The 14,790-nt window shown below is 46.6% G+C and overlaps 1 protein-coding gene across 4 annotated transcripts; it reads right to left on the bottom strand.

Moving 5' to 3' along the window:
- Positions 1 to 423: 423 nt before the first annotated feature.
- Positions 424 to 14,701, bottom strand: MED20 (mediator complex subunit 20). 4 transcript variants are annotated; one of them, XM_052648067.1, is made up of 5 exons: positions 14,571 to 14,701; positions 11,929 to 12,083; positions 7,828 to 8,081; positions 6,123 to 6,314; positions 424 to 713 (listed from the first exon to the last, which is right to left on the bottom strand). In XM_052648067.1, the coding sequence occupies exons 1-5, from the start codon at positions 14,582 to 14,584 to the stop codon at positions 582 to 584; spliced, it is 747 nt and encodes a 248-aa protein (XP_052504027.1). In that variant the 5' UTR covers positions 14,585 to 14,701; the 3' UTR covers positions 424 to 581. The 4 variants fall into 4 exon arrangements, with proteins under 4 accessions (XP_052504027.1, XP_052504028.1, XP_052504029.1 ...); XM_052648068.1 differs by lacking the exon at positions 424 to 713 and adding an exon at positions 4,420 to 5,874; XM_052648069.1 differs by lacking the exon at positions 424 to 713 and having other exon boundaries at positions 5,757 to 6,314.
- Between the last annotated feature and the right edge of the window lie 89 nt (positions 14,702 to 14,790).

Below are 14,790 nucleotides of genomic sequence, written 5' to 3'. Positions count from 1 at the left end.
TCTTCACATTCTTCAACTGAATAACAAATTTCAACAGACTGACTAAAGAAGCAGACACTAGGATCCATTGTCTTCGACTATGCCAGATAGTCAAGAGATTTGCAAAAATAGAAAACAATGCCATTCTTCTAAACTTTTTTGGAAAAAAGTTACTTTTCATTAAAATATTTTATTTATGTTAACATGTGATGGGTTTATTATTACCTTTAGATGAATTAATGCTTTTTCATTATAAATAAGTTTTAATTAACTATCAATGATACAACCCACACTAAGGCTCTTTGGGGTACTCAGTTAATTTTTAAGAGCATCAAGGAATCCTGATACCAACAAGTTTGAGAATTGTGCATCAGATGGAAGCAGAAAGAATAAAAAGGCTATTTTATTTTAGATAAGTAAAACAGGAAAAGCTTATGTAGGATAGCTAACAAAAAGGTTTTATTATAGCTTCAGAGTTAACAGCTTAGGTGGTTCATCAGTGAGGAATGGAAAACACAATTGGGAACACTGAACTTAGCCACCACTGGCTGCAAGTAAAGCCACCACATACATCCGTATCAGAAACAGTTCAGAAGCAGGCACTAAGACTTGGGAACTGAGGAGAAACAGGGATGGATGTACTGCATAAAGAAGATATAGTAAATTCTATATATTTCTATACCCCCCGCCTTTTTTGTTGTTGTTGTTGTTAGTTCAGCTTCTTTTCCTTTAGGCTGTAAGAGAACAAGTAAACATCTCAACCCTATGAGTGAATATTACAGTCCCTACAACTATGCTCACTGATCTGGTTACAAAAGTACACCTGTATGATAGACACTTTCTCTGGACCCTCTCCCCACATTGCTTGGTCTCCATTACAACTATTTCCTTTGCACTGGAGCAGAATTTTAATCTGCTACCAAATAGTAATGACCCCGTAGCTTCCCGTCTTCAACATCCTAGCCATACACAGTACCTTCGGTGCCATTAAAAAGAAGCAAGAGCAGAGGCAGCATCACTTGCCTACAAGGCACTCTCACCCCTCTTCTCCCTTGAGCCTCTCAACAAGCCTATGAAACACAAAGGGCATTGTCACTCCCACTACACAGATGAGACCCAGAAAGGCCAACGTGACTGAAGCTACCTGGCAGGTTAGGGACGGTACTGTGGCAAGCACGCAGCCATCTGTCTCCTAAAGCCGTGTTCTCTTCCCTTTAGGAGGCTGCCTCGGAACATCTGTCCTGTCACCTCCACATTCCTAGCCTTGCCTTTCCCACAAGACAGAAGATGTTCAATATTGAATTCTGCCTTTATACAATCTAGAATATACATACGTGGACCCTAAATTATTTTTTAAAGCCTCCAAAGAAAATTCGGTAGAATTCATGTTAACTTTGAAAAACAGGTCTGTGCCATCTGACGCAGCAGGGCTATATTGGCAAATAAAACAGAGACCCCAAGAGAATTAGGGATCTTTGCCCTCAAAGTTCCAAGAATCTTTTCAACTCACTAATTTCATTTCAGAGGCGACCAACTATTTCTCGCCTCATCAATCACACCATCCTGAAAAATGAAAATATGCTCATGAAGCCAGATGCCATTACAACAGGGTAATCTTCAGACCCCATGGGCTGAGTCACATGGAAGAGTAACCCCTGGGCCACAAAGTGGGCTATAAATTTGCTCCTGACATAATTCCTCCTACTCATTTCTAAGAGGTTGTGTGTACATAGAGAAAAGAGGAGAAGCAGGAACCTATAGGAGGGAAAAGAACAAGGACACAGTGCAGCTTCCCAGAACCTGACTGAAAGGCCGAAAGGACTATAAAAAATGAAGGAGGGAAAACCTTGGAGGGGATGGACCCGAGATGAAGGTCCGAAAGGCAGGGGAAGCGCTCGCGTGTGCTAAGTCAGCTGGATGTATCTCACACCTGCTTTATCTTCACCTTCCTGTTCTTTCCTTTCAGGATGCTCTCCCTTCAGAGATTCTTTTTTTTGGATCACAGATCTTTGAGATACTTTAATGAACCCTATAAATCCTATTCCCAGAGAACTGTATTTCTCCACAAACCTGTGTCCACTTTCGAGGCATCTTAGGCCTCCTGAGGCTCCCTCAGGGGCTGAGAACCTGCAGTAGAGTTAGAACCATAGTCCGCTCATACTCCAGCACCAACTAATGATCAGTTCCCTCATTAAGCACCAGACGGTATCCACAATCTGGGAGGGAAAGAACGGGTAGGTTTTGATTTTTGTCTCAGAGGTAGTGACAAAAGTGAAATAAACAGGGAAGAGACTTCTCTAGATGAGGTCAAGTCAAGGCTTCATGATCGCTGGGAGGGATGGTGTAAAGTTATGGCTACTGAATGACAGTCAAACTGTGTGACCTCAAGGGTCCCTTGTAACCCAAGAGACTGATTTTGGAATGCTCCACACAATGGCAGAAACACACCTTGCAGGGAGTTTTAAGTCTTAACTTTTGACACCTAGAGGACACACTTAGGTGGGAATTTCTAACCACTCCCCTCACCTTCGGAGGCACTGGCGACCCACTCCAGTACTCTTGCCTGGAAAATCCCATGGACGGAGGAGCCTGGTAGGCTGCTGTCCATGGGGTCGCTGAGAGTCGGACACCACTGAGTGACTTCACTTTTATGCACTGGAGAAGGAAATGGCACCCCACTCCAGTGTTCTTGCCTGGAGAATCCCAGGGACAGAGGAGCCTGGTGGGCTGCCGTCTATGGGGTCACACAGAGTTGGACACAACTGATGCGACTTAGCAGCAATAGCAGCCCCATACCTTCTAGGATTTGGGGAGAAAATTTCTCACTACCTCTCTCATCCTGAAGCCTCAGGAACGAACACTGAATACAGTGGGCTGGGACAGACCTGGCAGTAGGAAGGAGTGACCAATCCTTGGGTATTCCTTCAGTGACACTCAAACACAGGGGCGGGGACATGGGATGACTTGGTCCTTCAAGGCCAAAGAAAAGCAAGCAAGCAGAAGGCAGCGTGGCAACAGGGGGGACAGAGAGTCAGAAGAGCACAGGAGAGACCGGGGCGAACACAGCCCAGGAGCAAAGGGCAGGAACCATCAAGGGATACAAGCAGCAGACGACCCACAGGAGAACACAGCATTTCCCCAAATTCTAGCATCCATCTTCCTCCTCCAGATTCTGCCTCTTGTAGGTATCACCTGTAGTATAACTTACTAGTTCCCTTTAAGAAGACTCTTTTTAAAAAACTTACTTATCCTCATCATATAAGGCAAAAGTGCCAGTTATATTTCTAATATATATTAGAATAAGGCATAAGTATTAAAATAAAAATGTATCCCACATTCCACTTAAAATCACCTGGCCCCACAGAGGTCCAGGTGCCACTCTGACACATGCTGGGAGCCATGAGTCCTGAGTTTGAAGTTTGGTCCTGACTCCAGCCTCACCTCTCAGCATGATCCCCCCATCTTATAGTGAAGGAGAACCAGGTAAATCTTAATGCTGCCCTGCAGGGCTCCAACAGGTTAGCGGATTTCTCTGTGACTGGCAAAGGTACCCACCAAGGTGACATGTGAGCAGGACCCTAGAAACATTCTGGTTTCTGCTCGTTTGGGGTTAGATACAGAGGTGGCAGGGGCAAGGCATCTGGGGAAAGAGGAGGGAGGGACAAGAAGGCAGTCTGGTGTAGAAGGAATGTCCGGCTTGAACCCAAACGCCCACTTTCTCGCTGAGTGTAAGCTTTTTAATCTTAAAATGAGGCTAACCATGCCCTCTTTCCCTTATTCAAAAGCTTAACTTTCACTCAACCTCATCTTTCAAAAATTATATGCCAACAATACTAAACTAACTCTTGAAAGTCCCATTCAGACGTAGATACAGAAGGTGGATGACATTTGGGCCCTTCCCACTAGTTATCAGTTCAGTTTTGGCAACTTTGCTAGTGGAGTTAAATTAAGAAATGTACTGTATTACTTGCCTTTTTTTTAGTAATAAGCTTTCTTTGACACAAAGGACAAAGATGGACAAGAGTACGTGAGGTGGCAACTCTTACAGATTGATCTGGTGTTCACTGGACTTAAATCTGGTCAAATGTATGCTCAAAATAAGGGAAAAGAACAAAAGTGAAGACTTTTTGGAAATTTATGAGCCAAGATTGTATCTAAAAGACATAGTTAGGGAGTTAGTAATAGAAATCCCTCCTTATAATGCATAAATCTAGAGTCATATTTACCACGTTCAATTTCTGTTTATTTTCAGGAACACATCATGCTCAAAATGCTATCTCATCTCATAGAAGATTTAAAGCAGTCTACAGCAAAATACAAATGGGTAAGTCTGGACAAGGGCCAATATAAATCAGAAGGCCAAAAACATAAAAATAAAACCATGTATTTTATTATGTATAAGTTAATATCTAAAACATATCTCCAGTATAAAATGAAAAAAGAAAAAAAAAACCCGAAGAAACAAACGAAGCCAGGGGAAGGTGAGAACAGAAAACACGGATGACAGATTCTCCAGTTAGAAAGCTGAACTGCGCTTCTTGCCAGCCAAAGTTAAGAGGGAAATGTGACCACCACCTGATTCTTGTTACAGAGCCTTAGATCTGAGCACTTAGATCTGAAAACGGTTCCTCTTCCTGGGTTTTCGATGAGACAGATCCTAGGACAACCCACAGTACATACATGAACTTGCTTCTTAAGACCAGCTCTGACTGTGACCTCAGGGTTAGCTGGACTGAGCATCTCTGAAGCAGGAGGGCAGGGGCAGGCGATGGAGGTCAAATGAGCAGCTTGGAGGCTCCCATGAGATGAGGAGTTAAGAGTTCAGGACACCCTGAAGCGCAGTGTGGGGCTCAGGTCAACTGTTTAACCCCGAGCTCTGGGCACTCGAGCACTGGAGAGGTCTTGATGCGGAGACTGACTCAAGGGGTGCAGAAGTGACGTCCCCATGTGAATAATCCAGCTAAAGTGGCTCTGATATCAGCCCCATCCCAATCCAACTCAGAAACAAATAGCTTACTTACAGGGGTGCTCTTTGCAAAATAGCAAGAATAGTCTTGGGCATGTCCATTGAGCTCCCTGGGGCAGAGGCTACTAACTGGGCCCCCACATCCATTTTCTCCTTCACCTTTTGGTCGCAGAACCCCTGGCATTTTAACTGGGCACATGACCACCCAAATAAGAGGCTCTCTATCCCTGAGCTCCTCTCAGCCAGGTGTAGCCAGAGTGACTGGAGCAACTCCAGGGCATGGCCTTTAGAAAAGAAAACTGTCCTCTCTCTCTTACCCCAGGGGAACTAGGCATGTAGTTGATGATGCTCTGAGTTGCCCAAGAACAACACCCCAGGGGTGGCTGGACAACAAGCTCAAAGGAAACCAAGTTCCTGACGACCTTGTGGAGTTAAGGCTGCCCTGGGCTATGTGATTACCTCTGTACTATTAGAGAAGAGAAAAATAAACTATCAGCCTCTGTACTTTAGCTTCTCCTTATAGCCACTCAGCCTGTGCTTTAATATCATTCACTACAGAATGGAAAGATGGCCAGAGGGGAGACTTCAAAGGACTCAGGCAACACCCTAGAAAACTGATCTCACGATTTACCTCAGCAAACAGGTCAGAAAACGACAGCCATCAAATAAGCTTGGCCTCCTGCTTCTTTCCCAGGAAAGGCCCAGCCACATCCTCTGAGTGAAGCCCCAATGCAACACATAGCCTGTCCACTGTGTGGCTGGACCAAATCCTCAGGAGCTGGTAACACAGACTGCCTTTCCACCGACACTCAGCAAGGACACCCCCATCTGACCTTTTCCCCTAAAGCAGGAGAGCTCCAGACGTCTCTGCTCTGGGTAATCACTTTCCTGAGGACAGGCCAAGCCCAGCAAGGCAGGGGCTGAAACAGCTGTGGCGGGGGAGGCACAGGAGGGACTGTGTGTGAGGCTCAGTGGAGGGGAGTCCAGCGCCCCAGAACAAAAGCCACAGCTGGGAACTAGACAGGGAGGGACACCCTCCCGTCTGCCCAGGATTTCCGGGGTCCAGAGGCCTGAGGGTGCAGCACCTGCTCCTTCTGTGGAGTGCCCCCCCGACCCCCCCAGTGACTCAGCTCAGCCCAGCAGCTGCCAGTTGCTAACGAATCCCCGCCACCGGCACCTGCTGCTGCTTGCGGATCTTGTTGAAGAGTTCCATGTACTGGACCATGGTGTCTGCTGGGCTGTAGACAGCGTCATGTCTGTTCCCAAACACTGCGGGTGCCCCTGGGGTGTGGCTGCCTAGAAAGCTCTGCAGGAACTCCAACAACAAGCTCCAGCAGTCGCTAGCTACCACACAGGGGCCATACTCCACCTGGGGACCAAGAGAAGGGAGATGGAGGGTGAGTGAGAGCAAGGACAGGTCATTTGCCCTCTGCATCCATCTTCCCCAACCCGGAGACCAGGACACGAACCTTCCAACCCAGAGTCGCCCCGCAGGAAATATCCAGCTCAAACACCAGGAATTTGAAACCCTCAGCACTGTACGCTTTAAGCTCAAACATTCTCATCTTGGGATTATCAACTCACAGCCCTACGCACAAGACCCAGAGGCACAGCTTGGTCCCTTCAAATTATTTCTGAATTTTATAGTCCCAGCTATGATGCGTGTAGATTCATGGACAGCTTGGGAAAATTCTAGGAGAGAAAACAAAGAGCAGGAGAAAGAGTCTGCGAGTGTGTATGAGTTGGGGGAATTGACAAGAGGGCAAAAAGACATATAGGCCCGTAAGTCACTTCAAGACCAACCGTTATTCCCAAGGTAGATATAACCTGGGCTCAGACCCTAAGAAATGATTACCCAACTCATGTGACAGGGGCTGAAGGATACAGATCTTAGGGTTGCTCATTCTCCTCTCCCAGTTTTTCACTGGAGAGATGGCAGGGCAAATTACTGGCAAGTACAAGGAGAAATAAGTAAAGAAACTGCCAGGTGTGTTTGTGTTGCAAAGTTGAAAACGTGGAGGATAAACAAACAGTGAGTTCCCCGTGGGTCTGGGCAAATTCTCTGTGTGTTATGAATGAAAAGAGTCAGGACATCTTAGCTCTAGAGGTCTCTGGAGTGTCACAGTAGTCATGACCACTAACGCCCTTTTCTCCACCTGTCCTGCTTTTGAGGACTTACCTATCCCCAGGTCTCCACATTTCAATTCCCTCCTTAAATGCTAATCTTGCAGGAGGTATCACAGTCCCCAGAGTCAGCAGTGCTCTCTGCCCCGAACTCCCAGAGCCATCTGTGCTTCCTTTATAGCATTTCTTACAGACTAACTTCAAAAACAGCTTGCATGTTTAGGCCTGGCTCTCTTATTAAGTCATAAACGTTCAAAAGGAAGGCCCTGCAGTTTACTTATTCTTTTTTATTTAATCTCACACAGTGCTGGGACTGTGTTAGATTGTGCAGACTCTCACTGGTCCCAAAGCCAGCTACTGTCAGACTCCATCTTTGTCATTTTCAACATATGTCATAGATGAAATCGTCACACATACCATGGAAGAAAGTGGACAGCATGTCAAAGGGAAGGGCACATCTTTGCTTCAAAACTTTGATTGGTCCCTCCGTGTAACAGTTCACTTGCCCCTCCTTGACCATCCCTCCTCTTCTCCTTCCTAAGCCAGCCTTCCTAAGCTTTCTACCTGCTGCGAAGCCAGCTCCCCATTCCCATCCTGGGCCAGAGCGTCCCTCAGTGATTGAAGAAAGGGTAAAAATAGCAGGGCAAGGAAGTGTAGCTGCTCTGCAGACAGGAATCAGGGAGGCAGACACATCTGCCTGCGGGAACCTGCAGAGCCAGGCCCTTCACCACATCTGCTCTAGTTCACCGAGGTCTTACCTCCACAGAGATGCCTCGGGCACTAGGCCCCATTGTGACCGTGCCCACCTTCACTAGGAAGTCACAGTACTGGTAACGGGTGCCCCGGGTCTCGATCTTGCTGGCCTTGGCGCTCTGGAAAAAGCCCTTGAGTTTCACCATGAGCACGTCAAAGTTGGTGTCGGCAACAAGGCAAGGGCCATTCTCAAAGAGGGCGAAGCAGCTCAAAGGGTACTCAGAATTGTGCATCACATACATCAGCTTCCCGGCCTGACCTGCAAGGGACGGAGATCCTGCTCAGCGACAAGACCTTCCTCAGCACATCCCAGAGTAGAGGCCAAAGTGCTGAATGGGGCCAGGAGGCAATCCAGCATCGCCCCAGCAGTCCTGGAGGGCGGTGGAGGCAAGGCCCTCACCAACAGCCTTTTCCAGAGAAGACCAGCAGCCAGGCAGCATGTGGCAGAACCCACCCAATCTACAGAAAAAGGTGATGGGCACAGTAGAACTTTTGACAGTCCAGATAATGGTTTATTTCATTTTCCCCCCAGCTTTTATATTTATTTCTGATAGTTGGGAGTAAGTTTTGCACCCCATTATTTGTAGTCAGCCCTGCATTTTTGCATTCTGGTTGTTATGCCTTTTAGTTTTTAGTTTCTATTTTCTTCTCTCTTGCTCTTTTTCCTTTTAGCCACACCGTACAGCATCTGGAATTTCCCTGGCCAGGGACCAAACCTGCCCCCCCTGAGGTAAAAGCACAGAATCTTAACCACTGGACCACCAGGGAAGTCCCTGGTTTAACTCTTAAGGTTGAGTGATGGGCTCACAGATGGATGATTAAAGATGATGATTAATAACTCACACAAGATTTACATATGGTCTTCTGTATAGTCATATATTACATAACAAGGAAAACAAAAGTAACAGCATTTGAGCACACATGAAGCAGCTGCTCTCTTTTTTGCCCGTCACTCCCTTCCTTGGCCTCCACCCTCTTTGAAACAGAGGAAGTGGCCCCACGGAAGCAGCACGGGGGAGAATCTGAACACAAGGCTGGACAGGAGGCCTGAGCCTTGCCTTCTGTGCCCAAGTTTAGTCTTCATCCTGAAGGCAATGGGGGGCGGGGGCAGGGGGTGGCTTGGGAGAATTTTAAGACATCTAGCTGACTTAGGAAGCAAGCAGTGCAGTACAACCATAGTAGAAAGAACCTGGAATCTAGATCAGAAGATCCAGTTTTAAATCTCAGCTTACCGGCTCCAGTCCCTGAGAAGTGAGTTTTCCAAGTCCTTAAACTAGCCCCAACACTGTGCTAGGGCTGAAGAGGCATGTAAGTAGAGGACTTAGCCCCTGGCCTCAAGAAGCTGACAGTCTCACTGAAGACTGTCATTGTCCTTCCCTGATAGCTCAGTTGGTAAAGAATCCGCCTGAAATGCAGGAGACCCCTGTTCGATTCCTGGATTGGGATGAGAAGGGATAGGCTACCCACTCCAGTATTCTTGGACTTCCCTTGTGGCTCAGCTGGTGAAGAATCTGCCTGCAATGCAGGAGACCTGGGTTCAATCTCTGGGCTGGGAAGATCACCTGGAGAAAGTAACAACTCCCCACTCCAGTATTCCAGCCTGGAGAATTCCATGAACTGTATAGTCCATGGGGTTGCAAAGAGTCGGACATGACTAAGCGACTTTCACTTTCATTGAAGATAGGTGGAAAACTTTTTAGAAGACCATGAAACCAAAGTGTTTGCCTGATGACAGACCAGAAGTCTTTGAAGGGAAGGAAAGACCTCAGGGAAGGAAGTGGTCAAAGTGGCAAGAGTCAGTTGGAAGAACCTTCATGGAAAAAATAGGATACAAAGTGGGTGGATTCAGGCAGGGATGAGAGCGCAGCAATAGGAATGAGTGCAGAGACGAGTGCGGGTGGTGTGGCCTCTGCAGGCCTCCACTGCGCTGCCACTGCCTGAATACCATCAGCTCCGCACCAACCTCGCCCCACACCCTCCCAACTGCCCGCTGCATACTCACACCTTTCACCTGGGAAGTCCAGTTCCAAACATTTTAATCCTCCAATAAAGACATCCAAAGCCGATCTGTCATTCTGTTCTCATGCAGACTCACTGTGATACTTAATTCATATTAGGGAGTCTGGAAGTGTTTTTATTCTCTTGAAAAAATTCTGAAAAGCTTTGGTCCCTGACCAGCCAGCACCCACATCACTACCTGGGAATCTGTTACAAATGTATATTCTCCACCCTACCCCACAGCCACTGGGTCAGAAACTCTGCGGGGGTGGGGAGAAGGGAACCCACCCATCTGTGTGATAACAAGCCTTCCCTCTAGCTGATGCTAAAGCTAGACAGTGTGAGAACTTCTGATTCAAAGGCACAGAGCCGGTAAGCGACAGAACTGGAACTCTAATCTAGGCGTCCTGACCTCCTTCCATCCTACCCCACAGCCCACCAAGAACCTGCTGTTTCTCCAACTAGACTGTAGCTCCTTGAAAGCAAAGGTCTGATCAGGAAAACAGAGACCAAGCCAGGGAGTGTCACACAAGTAGCATGTCATCTTGTATCTGTATACTGCTGCTGCTAAGTCACTTCAGTCGTGTCCGACTCTTAGCTACGCTATGGACTGCAGCCCACCAGGCTCCTCTGTCCACGGGATTCTCCAGGCAAGAGTACTGGAGTGGGGTGCCACTGCCTTCTCCACATCTGTATACTAGCGTTCTGTTTTCCAAATGCTTTCATAACTGTTCTCTCTTTTGATTCTTATATTCTGCCTTTTGCAGGCAAAACAAATGTTAACATTGCAATTGCACTGATCATGAAATTCAGTACAGCTCTTAAGCTACCATTTATTAACTATTTATTCCATGACAACCTTGGTTCGAAGAGCTTTGTGTGTATGAACTTATTTAACTAGGAGATAAATACTGGAATTATCTTCATTTTGCAGATAAGTGTACTGGGAAGGGTGCAAAAACGGAGCCCACACAGGTAAGTTTCTTTAGAGGGGGTTTAATACACGGAACGAAGTACAGGGGTTGGTAGAACTGAAAAATCAAATGGAATGGTGAGGTCACCCAAAGATTAGTAACACAGGGAGCCGCTACCATCCCTAGGGCTGGAAGGAAAAAGGGCAGATGTGCTGTTCTGAGAGCCAGGAACAAGGGTTGCCTAACAGGAGGTAGAACCAAGGAAGAGACACAGCCCAAGGCAGAGGGACAGGGAGAGAGGCTGTCTCTCTCTTTCCTCCTCTCTCCAATTTTTGCCAGTGCCTTTCACTGGCCAAAGGGAACTAAATGGGGGCCAGGCAAATGTAGTTCACAGGAGCAGGGCAGGGAATAAATCCCTGGGGAAATAGGCAAGTGACCGGCACAGGAACAGTCACACAGTGCAGAATTACCTAAGGATGCAGTTAGTTGTGGCAGGCAGGACTCCATTATCCGGTTCCATGATTTAGGCTTATTCACTGTGCTGTGGAACCATCCAAAGTCAAGTTACTGAAGAGACAAGACTAAAAGAACCTAGGTTCCCTAACTCCTATTCAGAGATCCTCTTTACCTCCCTACCACCATCAGCCACAATGCATCTCAATTTGAAATACATTTAAACAAAAGTTAATTCATCAATCAAGGTTATGCTAAGGTGATAGCCAAGGCCACTGGCTAGGTGTGGGAAACAGGAAGCTTTTCTACAGAAAGTTCCCCAAACTCTAAAGCTCCAACAGAATCATATACAAAGGCTTCTGAGCTTAAAAGGGGACTTTTTCAAACTTTGGAGTGCATAAAGATCACCTGTGAAATTTACTATAATGTAGATTATGACTGATTACCAGTGAGTCTGTAAGCTGGGCCAGGAACCTGCACCTCTAACAAGCAACCCAGATGATTCTGAGAAAATTAGTGACCAACACTTTGAGAAATGAAAAGTGCTTTAAAAATGCAAAAAGACTACAACACAGGCCCAGACTAAGAGATGAAGGAAAAAATTAATGAATTCAGAAACACATATACCACATATCCAAGAACACCACCCTTAGCAGACGAGCAGAAAGATTCCAATGAACATGAATGTCTATTAACTCCAAACCAGGTTCCAGCCATCCCACAGGCCCATCTCTCACTGACCTTGGCTGCCCAGGGTAGAGGCAGCTGTGTGATAGGTCTCACAGTCCACACAAAATGTTCCTTGCTTCTCTGCTCCAAGCATCTCCAATTTCCGGGTGAGGAGCTCCACAGTCTGCTGGACGCTCTTGCCCTCGGCCACGGGCATCTGAGACACACTGGAAGGAAAAGGACCAAAATCATCATTGAGTCATTCACTTGCCTGCAGAATCGTAGCTCATCAGGGCCAGTATGTGCACAGACACCATCAAACTGAACCTTCTCAGTTTAAAAAGAAGGAAACAGAGGCCCATAGTCTTGAGAACTCCACTAAGAACCAGAGCAGGTCTCAGGACACATACCAGTGCTTTGAACTTCCTGTTTAGAGCACCACCGTTGACGGAGTGTGGCAAGTATGCCAACGTTCAAGAGAAGATTTTAGGTGGCACACAGACTGGGCATTCAGTAACACAGAGTCATACAATGAGAAAGGGATTTCTTCTGCGTTTCTTTCAGTTTTGACTACATCAAGAAGAAAGCCTCAACTTGGAATTATTATTCCAATTATTATTACTTTCTTTAAGACTTTGCATGCAAGCTGTCCGGCACAGTAGCCACAAGCCACATGCGACTCTTTACATTTAAACGAATTAAAAATTAAAACCTCAACTCCTCAGCTGCAAAACCCACATTTCAAGGCTTGACAGCCACAAGTGGCTGAGAGCAGTGCTAATACAGAACATTTCCATCAAGGCAGAAAGTTTTAAGGCTCCTGGGACCAAAGAGAAAGCAAGCCTCAAGTTTCTAATCCTCAGACGTGAAAGGAAACAGCATGTACACAAATTTAACCAACACAACGAAACAAAAAGTCATTTCCAAGATTTCCTTCTATGGTGAGGGAAACTGGCTCCCCCTTTACAGAGTGGCAGGTAACAATCACCAAGGACCAGCTATGTGACAGGTAGTGCCCAAAGACCTTTCGATGAACTAACTCTTTGAATCCTCACATTAGCCCCATAAGATATACAATTATCTCTTTGTTACCAGTGAGGAAAGAAAAGTACAGAGGGGTTGAATAACTCGCACAAGGTCACACAGCTTGGTGTGGTGTGGCCGAGAGTCAAAGCCAGGCAAGCTGGCTCCACGTCCATGCTCTTAACTCTACCAGAATGCTTCCCTAGAAATACAGCTATAAATACTTTTAAGGAAAAGAAAGAGAATTAAAAGAAGACATTAATAAATAATATTTCAAGTGCTACATGGCTATTTAAAAATCTTAAGTAGAATCATATGTGGCTGAATGTTGGGGGACACTGCATTACTTTATGATCAACCAAAATCAGCTAAATGAAGCTATAGAGTTCTACTGTTACTAAAACTGTCTCTAATCTCCATCACAAAAAGTACTAACAAGTAATGATGATGATGTGCCTTATTTTGAAATATAAGAGAATCCCTAAGGTGATGCTACTGGGGTCAGAAGTCCTAGAAGCCTGAAAAAGTTGAGAAGCATCCCAACAGAGCCCTTTCCCTGCTTGCCTTCTGCCCTGAGAGAACAGGTACTTCCAGGGTTTCACGCCTCTTTGCAGCACGCTTTTTTTTTTGGTTGCGCCACAAGGCATACGGGATCTAATTCCCCAATCAGGGATTGAACCCATGCCCCCTGAAGTAGAAGGTGCCTCCTGCAGTGGAAGCATGGAGTGTTAACCACTGGACTGCCATGAAAGACCCTAGCAAACTTTTCATTCCCATTCTTCGCACCCTTCTTACACTACAGGACTTTGAAGGAGGCTCATGATGCCAACTTCAGGAAGCAAATGTGCAGTCACTGACAAATCTGCAAGACCTGGGCTACCAGGAGTTCCCACAGGCTCTTACATGAGAAGCCTAGAGCCACTGCCTTCAGATAACCTGGCCTCTAAGCCCTCTCTGGGAGAGATGCTCAAGATACATTTTTTTTAAAGCTCTGAAATCTAGCATTTTGGAACTAAATGACTCGAAGAGAATTAAGCCCATACCTTTCCCTGCCACACTGACTTATAACGTGTTAGAAATAAGTCCATAGAAACTAAACCAACCAGGTAATTAAACAGAATGGGAAACAGACCCTGAAGAGGTGATGTGCCTGTAATTCCTATCTCCTAATTCCCAACAGCTCCTTTTTTCCCTCCAGACTCAAGATCTTACAAAGGCCCAAACTAGAACCAGACACATGCTGATCTAACTGCATTTAGTGGCTGTAAGGAGGGGCAGGCAAAAACCTAAAAAAGATACTATCTCCTTGTTGCCTATCCCCTACCCATCCAAGCCCTGCCTGCAGACTGGTCCGAGTCCCGACATACTACTTTCAACCCTAAAGTTCTACCCCAAGCTTCACGGTCAAGAAATTGTACCAAGAAAAAAGGAAGGCGGTACACGATCATTAACGGGTTCTTAAACCCTTTTTCCTGCCGCCTTCCAGGAAGAAGGGGCGAATCTCCGAGGAAAGGGGCCTGCAGATTCTGCAGCCCTCGCGGTGGCCCCCTCACTTACACAATCCGAGGACATTTTGCTCATCTTCCGGGGGACTGAGGACCCTGGTCGGGATCCTCCTCCCGGGTATATTCGAGGCTCCAGGGGCCTTCAAGTCCCCAAACCCCGCCCCACAAAGTCCTCTGAAGTCCTACCAAGTCACTCCCATGGTGTCGGGCCAGGAGGATGGGAGGATCAAACAACTGAAATGCGGTGTGCTCCAACAGCCCACACGAGGAGAAACCACCTCGCTAAAGCGAGCTCCGATGGAGGCAGGCGCTCCGGAACTTACGTAAAAACACAGCGCCCAGTCGACACGCCCACGAGGAAGGGCGTGTCTAGGTCCTTCGGTGAGGTCACTGCCCGACTCCGCCC

This window comes from Budorcas taxicolor, chromosome 11, assembly GCF_023091745.1.
Source record: "Budorcas taxicolor isolate Tak-1 chromosome 11, Takin1.1, whole genome shotgun sequence".
NCBI classification, from domain to species: Eukaryota; Metazoa; Chordata; class Mammalia; order Artiodactyla; family Bovidae; genus Budorcas; species Budorcas taxicolor.
This window is presented reverse-complemented; position numbering and strand designations above follow the sequence as displayed.